The sequence below is a fragment of the Echiichthys vipera genome, assembly GCF_963691815.1.
Source record: "Echiichthys vipera genome assembly, chromosome: 20".
In the NCBI taxonomy this organism is placed as follows: Eukaryota; Metazoa; Chordata; class Actinopteri; order Perciformes; family Trachinidae; genus Echiichthys; species Echiichthys vipera.
The window spans coordinates 7,692,746-7,714,472 of NC_139845.1; the positions used below are offsets into that span (position 1 = coordinate 7,692,746).

The 21,727-nt window shown below is 41.0% G+C and overlaps 1 protein-coding gene across 4 annotated transcripts in view; it reads left to right on the top strand.

Moving 5' to 3' along the window:
* The window catches only part of anks1b (ankyrin repeat and sterile alpha motif domain containing 1B), a 228,943-nt gene that overhangs the window by 90,532 nt on the left and 116,684 nt on the right, over positions 1-21,727 (top strand). For all 4 annotated transcript variants that reach the window (XM_083935409.1, XM_083935411.1, XM_083935410.1 and 1 more), the window contains exons 7-10: positions 915-1,016; positions 6,018-6,140; positions 6,895-7,079; positions 12,193-12,324. In XM_083935409.1, coding sequence (XP_083791535.1) covers positions 915-1,016; positions 6,018-6,140; positions 6,895-7,079; positions 12,193-12,324 — 542 coding nt within the window. The remainder of the gene's footprint in view (positions 1-914; positions 1,017-6,017; positions 6,141-6,894; positions 7,080-12,192; positions 12,325-21,727) is intronic.

Below are 21,727 nucleotides of genomic sequence, written 5' to 3' on the forward strand. Positions count from 1 at the left end.
ATTAACATCCTGGATCAACACAGGGCTGCACTGGCCTGATTCACTGAACTAAAAACCTTCAAACATTGTGTGTGTGTGTGTGTTTAGGTATACGGGATAGGCAGCCAGCCTTTCATTGTCAATCATGAACTATGCAGGGAAACATCTGAACAGTGGTAGAAGAATATTCACTCAAATACTGTACTTAAGTACGAATTTCAATCTTCTCATCTTACATCACATGCTTATTCATTCAGTTTATTCTGTTTTTGAATTAATAAATGCACAAAACACAAGAGGACAAAAGATACATGACTGTTAAATGAAAAGAGAGAAAACTTGCACATTACGTTAAGTCCAAATGGGCTTTCTCTCAGCTTGTGTTCATTTTTCTTTTCTTTTGTCCAGCAGAGTGACTGGAATGGCATTTATTTTTCATGTTGAATTGGATCCATGAGTACAGGAAGGGTAAATGTTGGGGGAAAATGATTTAAAGTTCTTTCTCTGCACTGTTTGTGTGAATACCTTGTGTGTACATTTATGTGTCATTGTCTGTGGTTTGCTTGGTAAAAGCATGTGTGTGTGCTCCTTTGGTCAGGGAGAAACTCTGGTCTAAAACTTGATGAAAAGGGTTTTTGTTGTTTGTAAAAAGTCTTCATAAATTAATAAAATCCCACATTCATCCTCTGGTGACTGCGAGTCATTCATCTTTTGCTGACTGGAGTTTTGTGACTGAGTGGGTGAGTAAGCAGATCTCATTCTGTGCATGTACATGCGTACTGTTCAGTATGAGTGTGTACTGAATATTTGTCTGTAGTTCACTGTCTTTGAGGAAGTAGGGGTGGGTTTATCTTGTTCAACAAAGTCATGGGTGATGTGGTTTGACCTGTTTGTGTGTGTGTGTGTGTGTGTGTGTGTGTGTGTGTGTGTCTCAGAGATTGACACCAGTCTGAAAGACAGCCAGGGGAGAACCGCTCTGGAGATCCTGAGAGAACATCCTGCACCAAAATCCCAGCAGATCACTGCTGTTATCCAAGGTAACACACACACACACACACGCACACGCACACGCACACACTCACTCACACTCACTTTATTGGGTAAATTGCGTCATTTTAGGAGCAAAAAGTAAAATACTCAACCACAGTGAATGCCTTAATGAAGATTAAAGGTGCAGCATTCACAGTTTTAAAGATTTACAAGTCAGTAAAGTTTAGTGGTGTTAAAAATCAGTGACCAGAATAAAATTTGCACACAGCTGTGTGCATTGATGCGCTTGTAGAGTGAGAAGTGTTCTGTTTCTGCTGATGGTTGGTGTGTTATTTGGCTGTAGATGACATTTAAGGTTGCAACTTGATGAATCTTGCATGTGTTGGCAAGCACTAAAATCTGCCAGGGCTGTCTTCATTTTGAGATACCATTGGCATGTGGATGTAGATTATTGCATTGTGACCATTGTTGAGAGGGGATGTGATCCAACTGAGAATTCTTGTTTTCCAGGAAGTTTATCTTCAATTAGGAAAACAATAGGAGCTCCTGTACTGTTACGTACCTGTATGTGTGTATGTAAGCACAGTGTTATACAACTCAAGGCCTTGTCCTTGAAATTCCCACAATACAGTGTTCTTCCCAGTTCTCCTCCGTTGTGTGACTGTCCGAGTTGGGTCTTAAATAAAATGGGTATTGATGATCTACTGGAATTTGTGTCAAAATTCAGAGCAACTAATTGTTTTGTTGAAGTTTAATTTAAGTGGATATGTATAGTTGTTGTTGATTAGGCATGTTTGGCATCTGCTGTACATTGGGTTGGATTGGTGTCTCAGTGCAGTAAATACTCTCTTTTAGTGCCTGTGTTTTTAAGACACCATCCTGAAAAGGCCCAGTCTGCTGTCATTGGTCAGTGTTTTCGAGTCTTTTTCATCTACATTCTTGATGTCTCTACACTATCATTGCAGCTGGGGACAGACTGTAGAGGCACTTTCTACAGTATAGCTGTGACACCACAGCCATACAGAAGTCCAGACGGCTTTGTTTCTAAATACAGGCTGTGTGCATTTCTCTGTGGATTCAGCCTGTTGATACTATCACAGTTTATAGCACCTCCACCTGCTTTACAATCAAGACATGGAAATCTCAGGTTTAACAGTATGCGACAATAAAGTTTTAAACCACAATTGACTTATGTTCCATTACATGGGCTGCAGTTTGAATGTGGAGATGTTTGGCAAGCACAGGCTTATTGCTAGCAGGAGCATTAAAGTCTGAGAAATCTGGACATTGGAATAAGGGAATTGTTCAAAAGTCTTTAGATATTCAAGAAGGCTTTACAGATTAATATGTCCATGCCTGCCAAAATCTACTTTGCTGGAAAAATACCACAGGGAGGGAAAAAGATTGTGCTTTTAAGCAGGGCGGACGCTAACAATTATTTTCATTCTTGATTAATCTGCAGATTATTCTCTCAATTAAATTGATTAAGCCTTTGGTCTATAATATGCAAATTCAGTAAAATATGGCCACTTTAATTTATCAGAGCCCAAGGTTGAGTCCTATTTTTCTAGGTTTTATTCAACCATTAGTGCAAAATGAAGTCAGTCAGACATTTGAATTATGCTAGCCTTATAATTCACCTGTCACAAATTCTTAACAGCACTTTTTCATTACATTTTTTCAACAAAAAATAAGTATTATTATAATGTATAGTAACATATAATAATGTTCGATAGTTATTAGTTTAAGAAAGTAGCCTTATTGGTGCACAATCCACATAAAAGAAGCTCAAAATTCATCTGCCTCTTCATCGGTCATTGGCATCGTTTTAGAAAATCACATCTTGGTCGTTTTTCATTCATTCACCTCATCTTGGTCTTCCACCTGCCATTAACAGACCAGTGTCCGCCCTCATGTTTACTGCAGGGTGTGTTTTGTGTGTACCCACTGATTGTTAGTGTGAGTTTACTCCACAGTCCCCAGAGAGCCAAAGATTCTCCAGATTACAACTTCTAAAGACAGTATTGTCCTGAGGTGATCATGAGGCTTAGTATGAACACTGTAATCTGTGGCTCGCAGGCCTTCACTATCTGTCCTTGTGTAATCTGTGGGTGTATATAAGGCATGCAGTTACAGATGATTTAAAGAGAGTGGGATAATGGCAGACAGAAATGGAGGGATGAAGAAAATATGTCAGAGCCTAAATTAACAGTGAGTTGGTTCTAACTAGGAGGCAAATATAGAGAAGGGAACAGACTGAATCCCAGGAATGAAAAGAACAGACATGAAGCTGAAATTAAACCAGGGAAAACACAGTGATGCAACAGGCAGAACACTTAGAGGTAATTGGGGATTCCAGTTTCCCATTTCATCTATACTGTAACACTCAAATAATCGTGTGTATACACAAAGAACAGTACAATCTTTTGGTTTAAAGTTGACTGTTTTGGTTCAGTCTTACAGCTCTCACTAACCTTGTTTCTAGTGGTAATAGACTTCTGTTTTCAGCAAGAAAGCTCTAAAAACGCCTGAGTTAACCTGACTAACACCATAAAGTAAGCAACTAGCTGGTAAACAAAGTGGAACTTTGTAGCAGCTGCAGAGACAGATATTTTATCGCAGTAGCTGGAGAAGAAAGAAAAACGGGAGCAAAAAGGAGAGACAGAATTTGACTTAAATTCACCAGGTGGCCAGAGACGCAACTCTGAATGAATTCTGATGTTGCTCCACGTCTGTTGGATATGTAAATAGAACAACGGTTTCCTTTCCTCTTAGCCACAACAACTTTACAGCTTGTTCTGTTTCCCCTGAGTGGCCCAGAAAATCAATTATTGCTGCTTTAGGTTGTGGAAAACCCTCTCGGTCCACACTCTCTGACTGTGTCACACACAGTTAATGTTGTATTGGCTTGTTCCAGCTCGTCACTGAAGCTACATTATGAATGCAAATCCATTTTTTATGGCATCAGCATCTCATCAAAGGGAAACATTCTAGATGCGTTGCATACTGTTTTGCTCACATTTCCCCAGCGTTCACTTTGAGATATTTGGTCTCTTTGTAAACTTTGGGATCGCCTCTCGACTGTAAAGTTGGTGGGTTTGAACCAAGGTCATTATAGTTTTCATTTAATTTTAGTTTTGACTCATCAGTTCCATTTAAGTTCAGTTTTAGTAAGTTTTCAGAGTGTGTTTGTGAGTTATGTAATGTCTCAGAACTACATATACAGACAAAATACACATGGATGGAGAATGGCCTTAATGTTTAATCTTTGTGCTACTTTAGATGTGAAGCAATAACGGCACAGCACCATCTCCTGGAATGTCAAGTCCGTTCAGTTTCTGTGGTCCCGAGAGCTGACAGAAATTCATGCTGCCCTATTTTTATTTGCCAGTGAAATATTAAACGATATAAAAAATGAAAACAAATGAATTTACATTCTTTTTTTCATTGTTTGAACCAGGTAATAATATCACACCAGTGTAGTTTTAGTTTAAGTTTACTATAATAACCCTGGTTTGAAGTTTGTACAGGTTATTGTAGTTGTTAAATATCTGAATTCGGCTGCTCAAATCCTGTGCCAAGCAAATAAATTGTGTATTTTTGTGACTGAATATTCACACAGATGCAGGACATACGTCACATATGAAACTAAAAGATGCAAAAAAATATCCAAATGTCAAAAACAATTTCATTGAAATGAACAGACTGAACCACTCGCACTAGCTTTTTAAATGTCAAAAATCCACGTGATAGTAGATGTTGGTCGGGAATAGCGGCCGTCAAAGTCTCTGTAAACCAGCGCTGGAAACTGAGACGTTTGGACTTTAGCATAAATAGGAGACTGGATGTGATGTGTGTGTGAGAGCGAGGAAGAAAGAGAGAGAGAGAGCGAGGGAGAAAGAGAGGACACAGCTGTGACTTGGTGAAAAGATCAGCTGCATGCCATTTCCTGTTGGAGAGGAGACGGAGAAGGACACGCACACACACACACACACACACACACACACACACACACACACACACACACACACACACACACACACACACACACACACACACACACACACACACACACACACACACACACACACACACACACACACACACACACACACACACACACACACACACACACACACACACACACACACACGCGCACACACACACACACACACACACAAGGAGAAAAAGACCTCTCATTTACTCAATTGTACCAGCTGAGGGGCTTTCTGGTTGCCACAGGCCCCTCATTATGAGTTAGATTCTCATTTGATTTGCAGCGCGTGGCTCATCCTACTGTTCGAAATCATTAAGACTTTTTACTGCCCAGCGGCAACTGGTGATGTGCTAACAGAGCAGTGCATTAGTTTAGCTGTAACACTCTGCTGTTTATGAATTATCTACTGAAGTTTGAGTACAGGGGAATAAAACCGTCAGAGCATTTCAATCCTCCCTGTCTGACTCTCATACACTTTTTTATACTCTGTGTCATCGTATAGAAATATGGTTTACTATCAAAGTTATTGAGCCGAATGCTAAGATCTATTGACGGAGACATACACACTCACATACACTTTCCTGAAATCCATAGGGTTTCTTGTTAGAGCTCTGCCACATAATTTCCCTGTGTGTGTGCGCATGTGTGTGTGTTTTGGGCTCCTAATGCCTCACTTAAGCAAGTTTATTATCAAGTATTCAAGATGTTTTTTCCCCCTCCTTTCTCACCCCTTTTTTAATTTTCCCCACATAATTCTTCTCTACTTTTATGAACAGCAGAGTGCTCTATTAGCGGAGGCTGTGAACTGAATTTGTGATGCGCGGAAAAGTGCAAATTGAACGCAGAACAAGCTGTTTACCATGCTGTTGGCCCTGTTATTATATTGATCCAGTAAAACGCCTCTGAAATGCATTTCCTCCCCCACCATCATATTCTCCTCCTCTGACCGGTGACCCTTTTTCTCCTGTTTTTTCCTCTTTTCTCCCCTCTTTCTTGCCTTTCATCTTGTCTCACCCTCCGTCTTCTCACCTTTGTCTCCACATCTCCGTAGAGTATATGATGGACGAGATGGAGAGGAGGAGTATCGTGGAGGAGCCCATTCGCAAGGGTCCCATCCCTGCACCTCGAACGTCTGTTCCCTCGCCCTCTGCCTCCCCCTCCCTCAGACACAAGAGTGAGTAAAGGCACACATACACAATGCCCTGACAACCACAATATGATGATTGCGTCTTACACTAAGAATAAAGGTGCTGAAAAAAGATGCTTTTATTCTTTTTCTCATCATAAATGTTGAAAGAGATCTTAAATAACAAATTTTACTGGAAAAAAAACACATTTTGTATGAGGTTAGATGTTTTAAAATATGCTTTAGAAATAATCACCACCAAAACATCCATTCATGTTAGTAAAGGAAATGCACTGTAGGCCCACCAACGACTGAACAGCCCAGTGAAATTAATTATCCAAGGTTTATTACAAGTTGATTTTTTGTGTATTTATCCATCTTTTTTTTATACCTCCAAACTTGACTCAAAGTACAATTTATTAATGCAATTTTGGCAAATAATACAATATAAATCCAGCCATGGCAAGCAGCTCCTTTAATGGAGAAAGACGGCTATTACAGCTCTAAACAGTCATACATTTTCCCTGTCCAGCGCTGCCCCCTGTATGATGAATGTAACACTGCAACAAGCTGACTTCCCTATGATCCACCCTCCTGCCTGTTCAGAAACCATAAGTCCTGTCTAGTGATAATAAAAGGATCGTGGAAATGAATATCTTGTGCTCTTTACAGTCTGTTTTGGTGGTTTTGTCAGTTCTTTGAACTAGCAGTGATGGGGACTGGCTTCGTACTGACGCTGTAAGCAGCTTTTGGATGTTTTTCTTACCGCCCCCCCTCCCTCCTCTCTTCCTCCTCTCCCCAGATGATGCTGTGACAAGTGAGCTGTCCAAACTACTCCACGAGATCAAAAAGTGCCGGGACAGGGACTACTCCTTCGAGGAGCTCTGCCACACCATCTCCTCTCACTCCATGGACAGCTTTGGCAGCGGGCGGCTCTCTGATGAGGAGCGCCCCGATCGACTAAATGGCACCCTGACTCGGATCAAGGTACGGAGCTCGGTTAGGACAGAGGAATGGTGCACTTGAAGGAGTTTGAGAAATGAACCAGAACAGTTATAAGTAATATAACCTTGGTGCCTGTTATGTTGTAGTGGGACAGAGGTAGTTCTTACTGGGACAGTTATTCATTATGGTCATTAAATCTGGTAAATGGGCTGAGTCTTCAACTAAAGCCTTCCCTGACCCATTCACACACACACACACACACACACACACACACACACACACACACACACACACACACACACACACACACACACACACACAGTGAGCTACCATGCTTTGCACTAGCCTAACTAATCGCAGTCGGGGTTTGGTGTCTTGCTTAAGGACACCGTGCCATGCCATGGATCGAGCCGACGATCTCCACTACCTGCTTAAGTGGATGTCAGAACTTCAGTTAAAGGCTGTTATTGATTAAAGAATTAGTTATTGAGTACTTTTGACAGGCATTACTGGTTTCAGCCTTTAAATGAAAAAGCTGTTAAATGAAAGCATTTGAGGAAGCTTTTCTCTGTTACTTCATTGTAATCTGAATAGTTCAGTTTTATACACAGCTGCATCATCACAGACCAACTGCTCCTGCTGTGAGAAGCACAAGCAAAAGCAATCTTTTCCCTGTTTGCATATGATATATCACCTCAATGTCTGTGTTTAACACCACAAAGTAAGTACTGTATGTGTGTGTGCTCGTACTTTGTGTATTCTGACAGCAGAGGGCAGTATCAGATAGACTGATGCCACTGAGCTGGCCTGTTCATTTGACTATTCACTTGTTGTTGCTAAAGCACACCAGCCTAAGTTTGTTCCATCCATCCATCTTGAAACGCTTGTCCATCACGGGGTCCCGGGGGGTTGGAGCCGATCCCAGCTGACATCGGGCGTGAGGCGGGGTACACCCTGGATGCCAGTCCATCACAGGGCACATTGAGACAAACAGAGACAGACAACCATTCGCACCTACGGGCAATTTGGAGCAGTGGAGGCTGCTGGTCTTTCCAGGAGGGGAAGCTAATTTTTCTTGACCAGTGTCCTCTCAATGGCCAGCAGAGCTAGGCTGTTAAACGGCTTTGACCCAGCTACTGTGAAGTGTGAGTGATTGTGATGGGGGGAGAAGCTCCGCAGCTGCTGCTCCTCGTTGGGGAAAGAATCCACAGAGTGACAGAACAGATTCGCCAAACACAACGCTAGTCATTTTTAACAAAGACAAAGTCGCTGGGGATCAGTAAAGTCTCCGGATCCGTTCAGAACAATGGAATGAAAAACTTTCAAAATGCTCCAGTGGATGTTGATTCTTCAATATTGCAGATTCTCTCATTTAGCTGTCAATAAAAAAAGGATTCCGCCTAAGACAGCTCATCATCAATCATCATGCAGAAGCCAAGCGTCCGGGCCAGCCCATTGTCCCATAGAAGTTGTGCCGGTTACCTGTGATAAGTAGCTGTTTCTAAACAAAAGATTAATGCTTTCTAGTGCGTATTTAGTCAATGAACTGTACACACAGCAGTACATATTTCACAATTTTCTTTTTTTTTTTTGGTGGTGAAATTTTTGGGTAAGCTGAGCTTCCCTTGCAGTCTTAAAGAGCAGTCTGATTTAGAGTCATCAATTAACCTATTAACACGTGCATGTCTTTGGACTGTGGAGGAAGCTGATGAGAACCGACGCAGACACAGGGAGAACATGCAAACTCCACACAGACTGTGACCCTGCTTCTTCTCATTAGGTGTCTTTTATTCTGACATATTGTTAGTTGTTTCTACTTCACTTGTTGACTCTTTCACCACACACGCACACACAGGAAAACAGATTGGTTCTCATTGGTTCGAATTCCACTTTGGGGATGAAATAGCTGACTTTCATCAGTATTAGCTGACCAGAGATTCACAGCTGCAGTTTATTTCTAACAGCCAGCGCAGCGTGACAAAGAGCCTCCGAGCTTTTTCAATTCGACTGTCCAGGAAGTCAGACGCAACGCAGGACACAGAGGTCATCAATCACACTGACCCTCCCCCTCCCCCCACCTGAGCCTTTAGATCACACTCAGAAACACACACACACACACACACACACACACACACACACACACACATAAAAGCATCCACAGGAATGCGAATGCCTTTGCCTCTCTCTTGATTATTACGGCATGTCTCTTTCCATTTTTCTTTCCATTTCTCTCCTTCTCGCTCACCTACAGCAACACATACACACACACACACACACACACACACACACACACACACACACACACACACACACACACACACACACACACACACACACACACACACACACCTTACACACACCTCAGTGAAGGAATATTTTGACACTGATCAATAACTCATCATCTTCTTCATGTCTGTAATAGGCTCAATATGAAAGCAAGCTGAGGATTGTTTACCTACAACGCAGTGGGCGTTCAAACCTGCTTAGGCTCACACACGTGCATGTACACACACACGCACACACACACATACACACACACACACACCTCCTCTCACTTAGGCTGTAATTATCTCAATCCGTCTTGTGTCCTTCTCTCTCTTTCTATAAGTACCAATTTGTATTCTATTACTGACATTGGCAGTGTGTATGTGAGTTTATGTGCCCCCAGGCTACTCTCTGAACATGTGGCCGGAGCCATTAGTATGTGATTTGAGTTGTCTGTTACATGAATAAAACATGCTGAAAGCTGAGAAAGTACACACAAACACACACACATACACACCCACCACGTAATGGAAATGCACGTTTAGGTGTCCGTGTCCTGTATTCAAATGAGCACTTACAGTGTCTTCATTGTGTTTAAACCAGTATCTCTCTCTGGAAGACAAATCCACTGTTGATGACGCGTAGCTGACTTGCAAAATGATCTTTTAAATGGACAAAGATCTGTGTAAAAGAGACAGTTCAGTCTGGACCAACCAACCAACACGGAACAACAATACGGAAATCAATCTGTGTGAACATTATATTTTTATCAGCACAAACGCGCTTTTATCTAATTTATTTTTAATTTACCTGAAGTATAAGACACATTAAATGTGGGTGAAAGAGAATTCAGCTTGATCTGCTCTGAAAAAACGTTTCTTTTAATAATGAGACCTTAATGTGATGATATAGTCAGTTCAGGTCACAGTGTTATTCCGCTGTGAGGAAAAAAATCCCCAAATTTTAATTGTTTCCATCTAAAGGTTTCCCTTAAAAACATGTGCAACCTTGATTGGTTATGTAGTTCTAAGTAATGCATGAATAATAATGTGGTGATATCTCATTTATACTGTAGTGAAAGGATATAACTGTCTCACTTTCATGCATAGAGTGTGTGTGTGTGTGTGTGTGTGTGTGTGTGTGTGTGTGTGTGTGTGTGTGTGTGTGTGTGTGTGTGTGTGTGTGTGTGTGTGTGTGTGTGTGTGTGTGTGTGTGTGTGTGTGTGTGTGTGTGTGTGTGTGTGTGTGTGTGTGTGTGTGTGTGTGTGTGTGTGTGTGTGTGTGTGTGTGTGTGTATGGGAGGACTGCAGTCCATTTTACATCAATCAATATTCCAGTGTTGCAGAGGGCCCTCTGCGATCTGGAGCCATTGGTGACCTTTTGGTTTCAGCTTTATTTTCTGCCTCCATCTCCAGTCTGGCTGCTCTTCCCATCTGTCCTTCCCGCCCTCTGTATCTTCTCTCGTTTTCTTCTTATTTGAAGATTTTCCTCCAGCTTGTATGCCTATCTTTAACTTTTTGATACTCTGCCTCTTAACATGGAATTCTTTGCCTTTCTGCTTTTTTTTTTTAGAGCTTCGTTCTGGAGATGATTTTTCTTCTCTCGTCATCAGACCTCCCTCTGCCCCTCTCTTTCCGCTTCTTGCATTCTTTTTTTTTAAATGTTACATGTCAGACACTGCGGTGGTATCTATATGTGTGACCTGGGTCTTGTGCTGCATCATGTGGTTGACTGAGGGATCAGGTGGCTGTACCCGCCCTCTGACATCTCATGCCACAGAGCTCATCCACACACCTGCCTCCTGGGAGCTAAAGAACCCCAGGAAAGGAGTGTGTGTGTGTGTGTGTGTGTGTGTGTGTGTGTGTGTGTGTGTGTGTGTGTGTGTGTGTGTGTGTGTGTGTGTGTGTGTGTGTGTGTGTGTGTGTGTGTGTGTGTGTGTGTGTGTGTGTGTGTGTGTGTGTGTGTGTGTGTGTGTGTGTGTGTGTGTGTGTGTGTGTGTGTGTGTGTGTGTGTGTGTGTGTGTGTGTGCGCGCGCGCGCGTTGCTGTTCCTGTTCCTGTTCCTGCACCTTTCTACTTTCTTGTTAACCCATTGTGGCACCCGGAGCAGCAATGCAAAGGCATTTCCACTGTCAATGAGAATGAGCAAAAGACTGAAGCTGACAAGAAGAAAGAAAGAAACCTGAGGTCACTGAAATCCCCTGGAACTCTTTATTTGTATTGAGGACGTTTTGCCCCCAGTTTGGAGAAGCAGTTAGGGCGACAGGTATGAAAGCTATAGGGGCAGCAGCAGCAAAACCTATATACCCATATTTTCACAATTTGACCTTGTTGTCAGAGACCCCTTTAAGACGGGTAACTAAAGCCGTTATCCATGTGCTCTTCAAAGTCACCAGACCCCTTTGTCAAAACCAGTTTTATCTAGCAGAACATGCAAGTTTCCTTGTTTTAATGTGTGACTTTGGTGAATCTTAACTAACCCTTTAAAGCACCTGCCAGGTAAAATTACTGATTTTATCAAAGGAGTCTGGTGGCTTTGAAGTAAGCATACATGATGGCTTCAGTTACCTGTTGGAAAGGGCTGTCTGATAGACTGAAGGCGTACACTTGATGTAGATTAATTTTTCTCTCTCTTTAAGTGTCTACAATACATTTAGCTTATGCACCTGTCCACAGCAGTATATTTCTTAGCTTCCATCTTCTCACACTGTATGAATAAAAGTGTCGTCTCTCTTTTCAGCTCTTTGCTCTAAGATGATGCATTTGTACATTAATCTCCTCAGGGCTTTGACCTTTGACCTCCTTATTATTGGTTACTCATTGTATTGGTGAACTGGTGATGTAATTGTTTTTTTTTTTTAAATGTATTTATTTTTTGTATTTGTGCTTGCAGCGACCGACCCCGCCTCTTGCTGTGGCCCAGGAAGAGGACGAGGCAGAAAAGAGTTGCGGCCCCACTGGATTCTGGGAGGCCCTGACGCCCTGCAACGGCTGCCACAATCTGGGCTTTTCCAGCCTCTCACAGGTACACACACACACACACACACACACACACACACACACACACACACACACACACACACACACACACACACACACACACACACACACACACACACACACACTGACCAGAAGAGAGCCTGAATTAGCCTACTCTGACTGGGCTACTCCATCTTTTAAATTACAGCCAGTGTTTTCTCTGCTGATCTGCTGATTTGTGGGAAATGGGGCACTTATACAACATAATCATATCACTTCATAATCAAGGTATAAATTTGTCACATGCTGTAGAATAATGCAGCATACACACACACACACTGCTTCACTTCAGTGAAATTACAGGCTAGTGATATTGCCATTGTTCTGGGTGAATACTTTCACTGGTTACCTTGGGAACGCAGCGAATGAGCCGTCACTAGAGAGACTGGCTCTCCTGGCAGTTCTGGATACTCTGTTCAGTTTCTGTCTCTCTTTCCTGCTATCATGCTTGTTCTGTCTATCTTTTATCTTTACCTTCTCTCTTGTTATCAGAAATTTCCCCCAAATATCCTTATCTCCTCTACTTTTCCAGAAGCTCTTACCTTTTTATGAGTCAGATTTGGTTGATGAACATTGGATGAGTAACATTCAACTGAAATATCTGATACGAGATCACATCAAAGGATAATCATCCCTCCGGGGGTGAATGTGAATACTGCAGCAGCAAAAGAAGAATATAAATGCAACTTTTAGCATTTGGCTGATATCATATTTCTTCGGCGGACCAAACCCAGCATTTATTTTTCTGTCTGATAACTCAGTTTTATGTGCACACTATATATAGAGAGCTGATATTTGGCGTCTGATCTCTGATATCAGCAGTATATAATAGCACTGAGAAAAAGATTAAGAAGTATATAAAACCTTCAAACACATTTATGAACTTAAGGCGCACAGTTGTAAATTGCGTTTATATTTACTCCTTACCCAAATTAAATATGGGTGTCATAATGTTATGGTCAATTAACCCACAAATATGTGTATATAGTATATATACATTATAAACTGCCTGCAGAGCAAGTGTAGTGATCTCCATACTGACAGAAAATGTGTGCATACATTGAGGACATATTCTGTTTTCAGTTAGATATTTGAATTTTAAATATTTTTCTCGTGTTTTCATGTTTTTAGTCTTACTGTGTTATCTCATAATCCTGTTGAATCTGTGATTTGAAGTGCAACGACACAAAAAGAGATATGAATAAAACAACCGTCAGGGCTCAACATTAACTTGCAAACGTGGCGTCAGCTTTTGTCTGCCAAATCTGAAAACATGGTTGACACTTGTATTTTCAAGTATGTCGGATAGTACGCAGTTATATGTCATCTTAAAAATGAAAATGTGCCATAGAAGAATAAGATATTATCATAGTAACCAACTGACATTTGCTGTAGCTTGTTTGATACTTTACAGAATCTTAATGGAGCTTTTTGTTCACATTCATCTGGTTTTTTGTCAGTAGAATTCATTTGCATGTTCATGTGTGATGTTGACGGGTTAGTGGAACTTCACCTGACAATTTAATTTGCTTTGCCATTTTGTGATGCTTGTACTCACCCTAGTAAACACTGCATCAATAGGCAGTGCTGTCGTCGCTCTGGCTCTGTAACAGCAATATTTAAATATCACCAATTCATTAGACCAATGGCAACCTGGCAACTAAAGGAATCAAGGCCTGCCTGAACAAGGAGGGTGCCAAATAAAACACTGTACATTTGTAGTGCAAATTAGGAGATACTGTTACTGTAAAAAAGAATAAAGATGTTCCTTTGAATTGAAATACCTGTGTATTGGATATATTCAGGAAGAGGTGGAGGTCTGGTATGTAAATAGTAAAAGCCTGTATATACATATGGTTAACTGGAGATTCAGAAAAGTGGGTCCTCGTCTGAATGGCCATTGAGGAGAATTGTTTGATTTTACAGCTTTGAAATGGCTCCACAGTCACGACAAGCATAGTGCCATACAGAGAAACATTAGTTCATCAACGTGTGCATCTCATACTTTTGTACTGGAGTATAAACACACATATATTAACAGTATTTGGCATGAATTGTATCATTTTAATGATTAAAAATCCTTTGACACTTAGGACACGTTACTTCTCAATGCCAGTGCGTGAAGTTTCCTGTGGTACTTTGTAACCAAAGCTATTACTGCTCCATCTTTCTTCTTCCTTCCTTCCTTCCATCCTTTTTTCTTTCCTTCCTCCCTCCCTTCTAAACCCCTCATGCGGCGTGGTTAAGTGTGTGCAGAGGAGATTGTTTAGCGGTATGATGCGTGCTGGCTCAAATGGCAGGACATCTGACATTTACTACACAACAGACCCTCTGTCTTGTACACTGGCAGCCTGCCTGCATTACTGGCACTATGCCTGAAGAAGTTTGCACCTGGATACGTGTGTGTGTGTGTGTGTGTGTGTGTACGTACGGTGTGTGTGTGTGTACGGTGTGTGTGTTTGGTGGCATCAGCTTGTGTGTGAGAGAGAATTTGGCATGGCTTCATTAGGAATTTGTGTGGGTGGGTTTGTGTGTGTTTGTTTTAGATGAAGAAAATGAAAGGAAGAGCACAAATGAGGAAGAGAAAGTGAGTTTTTAATCACATAATGAAGTTAGCACGTGATCATTTGCTCTGTGTAATAATGAATTAACAGTTAACATAAAGAGGTCTGTGCATCCCCTCTGAGGAAGACTGGACAAAATGAAACATTTTTCATCTCATCCCTTAGCTTGTTTTCTGTCATCCCTCTTTATCCCATGTTCGTTTCTGTCTCTCTCTCTGTCTCTCTCTCTCTCTCTCTCCCTCCCCCTCCCCCTTTCTCTCTCTCTCTGACTCATCCGTCTTTCACTTTATATTTCGGCAGAAGTGTGTTAACCTTTGTATCGATTGTCTATCCGTCACTCAAGACTGTCAGTCAAAGAGTTGGACTTGTCTAACAAGTCATCCATAAGAAATTCTTGCACGAAAAAAACTTCAGCAAAGTAAACTTTAGTTTAAACTGCAGAGAACCTATCGAAACACACTCGGCTTATTTAGTCGACAATATTTCATGTTTTTATTCAAGTATTAAAATAAACTTAATAGTAATCGGTTTTAACATATAATGCAGTTAAATATAAAGGAACTGCAAACAGTGTCTTCCAAAAGAAGGTGAAGTAAGACTGCTGTTAAAACACTTAGAGCGGGGTGTCTGGTGGCTGAGTGGATAGAGCAGTCGCCCCATGTGAAGAGGCTGAAGGTCCTTGAGGCAGCGGCTGCAGGTTCGACTGCGGCCCTTTTCTGCATGTCTCCCCCTCTCTCTCACCCTATTGCCTTTCTGTCCTTTATAATAAAGACTTGAAAAACGGCCAAAAAAATTATCTTAAAAACAAAACAAAAAACTATTCCAACAAAGAACGAATATAACCTTGACGAGGGTAATATTTATTGCTGAATTATTGTATTAACCTGAATTTGTTTTAGCTAATTGATAGAATGCCAATTGAGTGTGTGTGTCTCTGTGTTTGTATCGTGTATGCCTGTGGTCGTTTGCACATGCCTAAGCAGGTGCATGCCCAAATTATATGAGTGTGATTATTAGTGTTTCAGTGAGTATACACAGTACACCTGCCAGAGACTCTGCTGCATTAGCCAGAAAAACAGAAAGAGTGCACTCTGTTCCCAGCTAATGAATAAGGCATGTCATTAGAGTCTGTCACGTGTGTGTGTGTGTGTGTGTGTGTGTGTTTGTGTGTGTGCAGGCATACGTGCTTACAGAAGGACTCCTCTCGTTGTGAATTGCCAACCACATGTTTTCTCCCACCATCTCCATGCGAATGCCGACTGATGCCACAGTGTGTGTGGAGGAGGTTTCCGCTTCCATGTTGACATTAACAAAGACGTTAAATAAAGTAAAGAGAAAGAAAAGGGAGAGATAATGAACAAGTGCAAGAAAAAAATTGGAATAGAGAGAGGTTAACAGGGTTGCCAGGCAACACAGAAATTCATAAGATATCAGGCGTGGGATGTCCACCATTGACAAATCTCAATCGCCATGGGCACAGGGGCGTCAGAGCGCTGTGCACACGTCAGCTTTTCTCTCTCTGAGCTTCACTCCTCTTTTTACCACCTTTATTTCTTCCTTCCTGTTTTTTTCACTTCATCCTTCTCTTTCTCCACACTCACTCAGACTTCCCCAATTAATTTTTTCCCAGATTAATCTTTCCCCAGTTCTCCTCTCTGGCGTGGGTGGCTGCTGACCTTTTTTTAATGTTTTCTGCCTGGGGAGTTTGAAGAATTTGGGTGGGGTCAGAGCCTGTCGCAAGGGTGGAGACTGAGATCAGAAACCCACAAGGACTCTTGAAGATATTGAGGAACATCAAAGGCGGGTTTTTCTGAGAGGGCAGAGAATATGTGAAGAGCTTTAGAAGCCTGTAAACGAAGGACTGAATGTGCTCTGTTGGAGATGTGGGTGAGGTTTGGGATCATACGTTTTCTAATGTATCATTTGAGTGGTTCAGTATTACCAAGGCTATAATAATAATGCCTTAATGTATTTGAACATCCCCTCGATACATGTCTGACCTCCGGCGACCCTCCATCCTCATATGAGGACATTACATTTAGGGTTTGCTGCAACTTATACTTTATTCTCCTTAACTTCGACCTCTTGTCCTTGCGTGTAGACACGTTTTGGTGCCATCTACTGGTAGTTGTCGTGGGCGTCTCAGCCAAGTCACTCTGCAGACGATTCTGAGACAAAAGTGGACAAAGTACAAAGACCCATTCAAATGTTATGGTCAAAATGTGTTTATGTAAGCTTAATAATGTTTGTAGTTTGATATGGTATAGAATTGGAGAAATGTAAGAAGCAGTAAGAAGCTACAACACAACTGATTAGGAAGTACTCGTTCGAGGACATTGGGACTTTATGCGAAGTGAAGCTGTCCTCATATAAGGGGCCCCTAGGACTTGATTATCATTAATGTTTAAGAGAATAGTTAGTGTATGCATGTGGTACAAATGAGTCCACATTGATTTAATTGTTTTATTCTTATATGATACATTTCCATGGGCTATTTCTCTGTCGATAAGCGCAATAAAAGGAGAAACTCTGAGGGGAAGGATTTGTCTGAATGTGATGCTGATGATCCTGGTGGAACGACTAAGCAGAGAAGGTTTTGTACGTTGTTACACACTGGTAAACGGTAACTAAACCAATCCCACTGTCCCCACATGAGATCACTTTAAAACAAAGCAACATCCTGTTTACTTAGTTTCCTGTATTTAGCGAGGATAAATGAAACCAAACAAAAGCTTGAGTCTCAGGAAGTTAACTTGTTTGTAGTTTTCTCTACTTTTTTAGTTTGGTCATCCTGTTAAAATCTTTGAAATAACATCGTCTCTTTGTCCTTCATTGAAAATCCAGAATCTTTAAAAGTTCAACTGCTATTTCATATACCCCGTAATCATTTTTTCAAATATCTACAGTTAAAAAATTTCATTAGAACACAACAAAATCAAACATTAGATATCCCTGTAATGTCTGTTATAGAGAAACTAATGAATACGAATTGTTTAGGGAAGGGTCTAATTTCCAAAATGTATAAATGTCTGGTGGAGGGATGTACAGAAACGTCTATGGAAAGGCTGGGGGCATGGAGAGAGGATCTACAGGAAGACATCTCGGTGGTTGAGTGGGAAGAGGCATGTGCTAAAGCACAATCAAGAACTACTAACACCCGCCTAAAATTACTGCAGTATAATTGGTTGATGCGATCGTATGTAACTCCAGAAAAGCTAAATAATTATAATAGTGCTATTCCTGATACTTGTATCAAGTGTGAGAGGGAAAAGGGGACATTTTTCCATTGTATTTGGCAATGTACAGAAATACAAAAATTCTGGCAAGAAGTAAAACAATATATTCAAAATATTTTACATATTCAACTACCTTTAATCCCACAGCTGTTTATATTAGGTTTGTACTCAGAGAATTTGAAAATAAAAAAAAATCAACGATTATTTATAGATTTGAGTATATTAATTGCAAAAAGAATAATAGCTCTATCCTTGAAAAATACCAGAAGACCAGGAATTAGCAGGTGGTTTTCTGAGCTATCTACCACACTGCCCTTAGAGAAAATCACCTTCACACTAAAACAACAAGAGCATCATTTCCATCACATCTGGGATCCTTTTATTTCTTATATATCACGAACGGATTTGCCACATGTGATGGAAGAGCCTGGAGACGTGTGAACAGTGGCCCTCTGCAATATTCAATTATACAGTAATGTTTCTTGTTTTTTGTTGTTGTTTACTCTTATATAATGGACTATAACTATTTAGTTCCCGAACCAAAAATTTGAACAATTGGGATGGGAGGGGGTGGGGTTGACATGTTTGTTCAATACATGTGATTGTATTTCTTTATGTGTGAAAACAATAAAAAAAAGAATGTTGGCAAAAAAAAAAAAGTTCAACTGCTGGACAACAGGGGCTTCCTACTTCACTGTAAAGTCTACTGTCAGTGTAAGGTTCTACGTCACACATTTGCAAGTTAAATATGGGACCAGGATTAGCTTCAAATTATTTTTCATGTCATAAATCATGCTTGTATGCACATTTGTATGAAAATGTGATTTTCAGTCAGCAGATGAATATGAAAACATCCCGTTTCCCCCTGGTTGTAGTCTTTTTAAGTTCCAATGTATGTGTGTTGTGAGGTGCGTATTTGACGGGGTTAAAATGTGAATGCGCTTTAATTAGTTTTCTTGTTAATCAGGGATGATTTTAATTATAATATTCTGTTAATTATTCATTTCTACTAGTTTAAAACACATTAAAATGAAACGAAACATCAATAATCAGTCTAATTAGGGTAATCCTTCCTCTCCTTTTCCTTCCTGTTATTTCCTACTTCTCCTTTTCTCTGTCTGCTTCTCTCTGCAAGACGTCATGCGGCTCCGTGCTTACATTTAACTCCTGTTAATGGCTTTATGCCCTGCAGACTCTGCAGCTATACACTGTCTTCCTGCCAACCTGCCCTTCAACACACACACCCCTATAGCTGCTGTCAAATCCCTTTTTACAGAAATAGATTGGCACACACACATATGTTGCCCTTGAGTACTTGGTGATTCTCTCTCTGTCTCTGTCTATCTCTCTCTCTCTCTCTCTCTCTCTCTCTCTCTCTCTCTCTCTCTCTCTCTCTCTCTCTCTCTCTCTCTCTCTCTCTCTCTCTCTCTCTCTCTCTCTCTCTCTCTCTCTCTCTCTCTCTCTCTCTCTCTCTCTCTCTCTCTCTCTCTCTCTCTCTCTCTCTCTCTCTCTCTCTCTCTCTCCCTGTGCTTGTGGTCTGACATCCCGCTGGAGTTCAGATACCCCTTTGCCCTAGAGGTAAACAGGAAAAGGGAGAAACGATTGGAGAAAGAGGTGTACAGTAGGAGCTTAAATAAAGGAAGAGCACCAACAGGAAAAAAAGCAGCACAAGTACTACTGCATATTGCAATACAACAACCCTTGAGCAAGGCATGCAACCTTTAAATGCGTCAGAAGAGCCAACAGAGTGATGCAATCATTTCGTGTTGTTGTGTGTCCAAACCGAGCCGACATCCCAGGGATTTACATGCAAAACACACACACACACACACACACGACACACACACACACACACACACACACACACACACACACACACACACACACACACACACACACACACACACACACACACACACACACACACACACACACACACACACACACACACACACACACACACACACACAAACAAACAAAGATAACAGGGAAACATTTGCTTTCTGTGTATTCATGTATGATTGAATTAGAGATGTTTTAATTAGTCTTTTCTGGCCCTCATATTCAAATGAGACGAACAACACCAGTGATTTACCTAATTATGCATAGGGCTGAAAATATATTGAGAATATTTTTGACTGATGTGGCTGCTGCAATATCATTCACAGTATTGGAGGGAGTTATAAGGGCATATGAAAGCTTAACATCTCCAGTCAAGACATGTTACGTGTTAATTTCTTAGTATTCATGCAAGGGAATGAACACAAAATCAGAGTATCTCCAGCATGTCATCACAAATCAGGTAAAGTCCTTACAGAGTCCAAATTAAGTAAACTGAGCATAGGAAACCAAAGTGGATGATTCTTTATGACACGCTGTACTGTCACCCCAGATGACCTGTACATATTCACATCCCGTGACTTTAGCACACAGTTTCTAGTTTCTCCTCCTGGCACGCACATGTACAGGTTTTTTATTATTTTTATTCACAAGTGGCAGGTCTGTTGAAATACTGAGCCAGCAGCAGGGTGATGTAGCGTTGAGGGATCAATAAAGTGTAATTTAATTGAATCAGTAGTCTAGAGATTTATGAATCCCCTGGAAAACAGTGGGTCACTGTCAAAGCAATAGTTCAATATTTTGAGACGTACGGTTATTTGCTCTCCTGCTGACATTTAGATGAGCAGATCAGTGATAGTCATTTTGTACTGTAAACAGAAGGCTACAGGCAACATGCTAACATTTTCTTATTTGCACTGAACACAGCTAATGGGAGTGTGATTAGTTTTGCAGGTATTTGAGATATTTCAGTCTGGATCACAGTGGAGGACTGACCCACCAACATTTCCATTAATACAGCCATGTTCACCTACCTTTACCTTGAACACGTTTAATCCTGCACTGTAGCTTTACATTTAATGGATAGATGAGAGGTATCGATCTTCTCATGTATGTAATAGCAAATGAAAATAAAATAAAAAATCCCCAAATGTCAATGCTATTTCCTTAAGAGCTTATGTTGAGACCTCTGCAGGTAATAATGAGGGCATTTTATAAGTCACAGGAAGTTGCATGAATCACTTGTGTTTCCGAGCTGCAGTCTTTTCAGGCTGCCGTCTTGTGGCGGTTAAGTGATGCTTAGTGCAGTTCTCAAGGAAAATGCCTTTGTGACATAATCTGAGGTCTAATGTTCCACTTCTTGTTGCTCAGTAGAAATGCTTCCTCGTCCTAGGTTGAGTGACAGTATGAGCTTCTCATGGTTTTGTGAATCCGACACCTCATTATGCATATACATTACATTTGGTGATTAGTGATGTTTCAGTTTTTGACTGCAGTTCTACAGACGGCAGAGGAAGAGAAATAAATGGCAATCCAGGCCGTCACCGGTGTCTTTGCCAGACATCTCGCTAAAGCCCCTTTCACTCATGCACTGCAAACCTGAAATTATCTAGACATTTGCCTACTCCGCAGGGCTGTATGTGAGATCGCAAATGTCCGAATCACATCGAACATGAAACCATTGTTTATTTCAACTATTTGTTATTCATCTATCAAACCTTTATTGCTGTATCTAGAACATCAAAGTGTT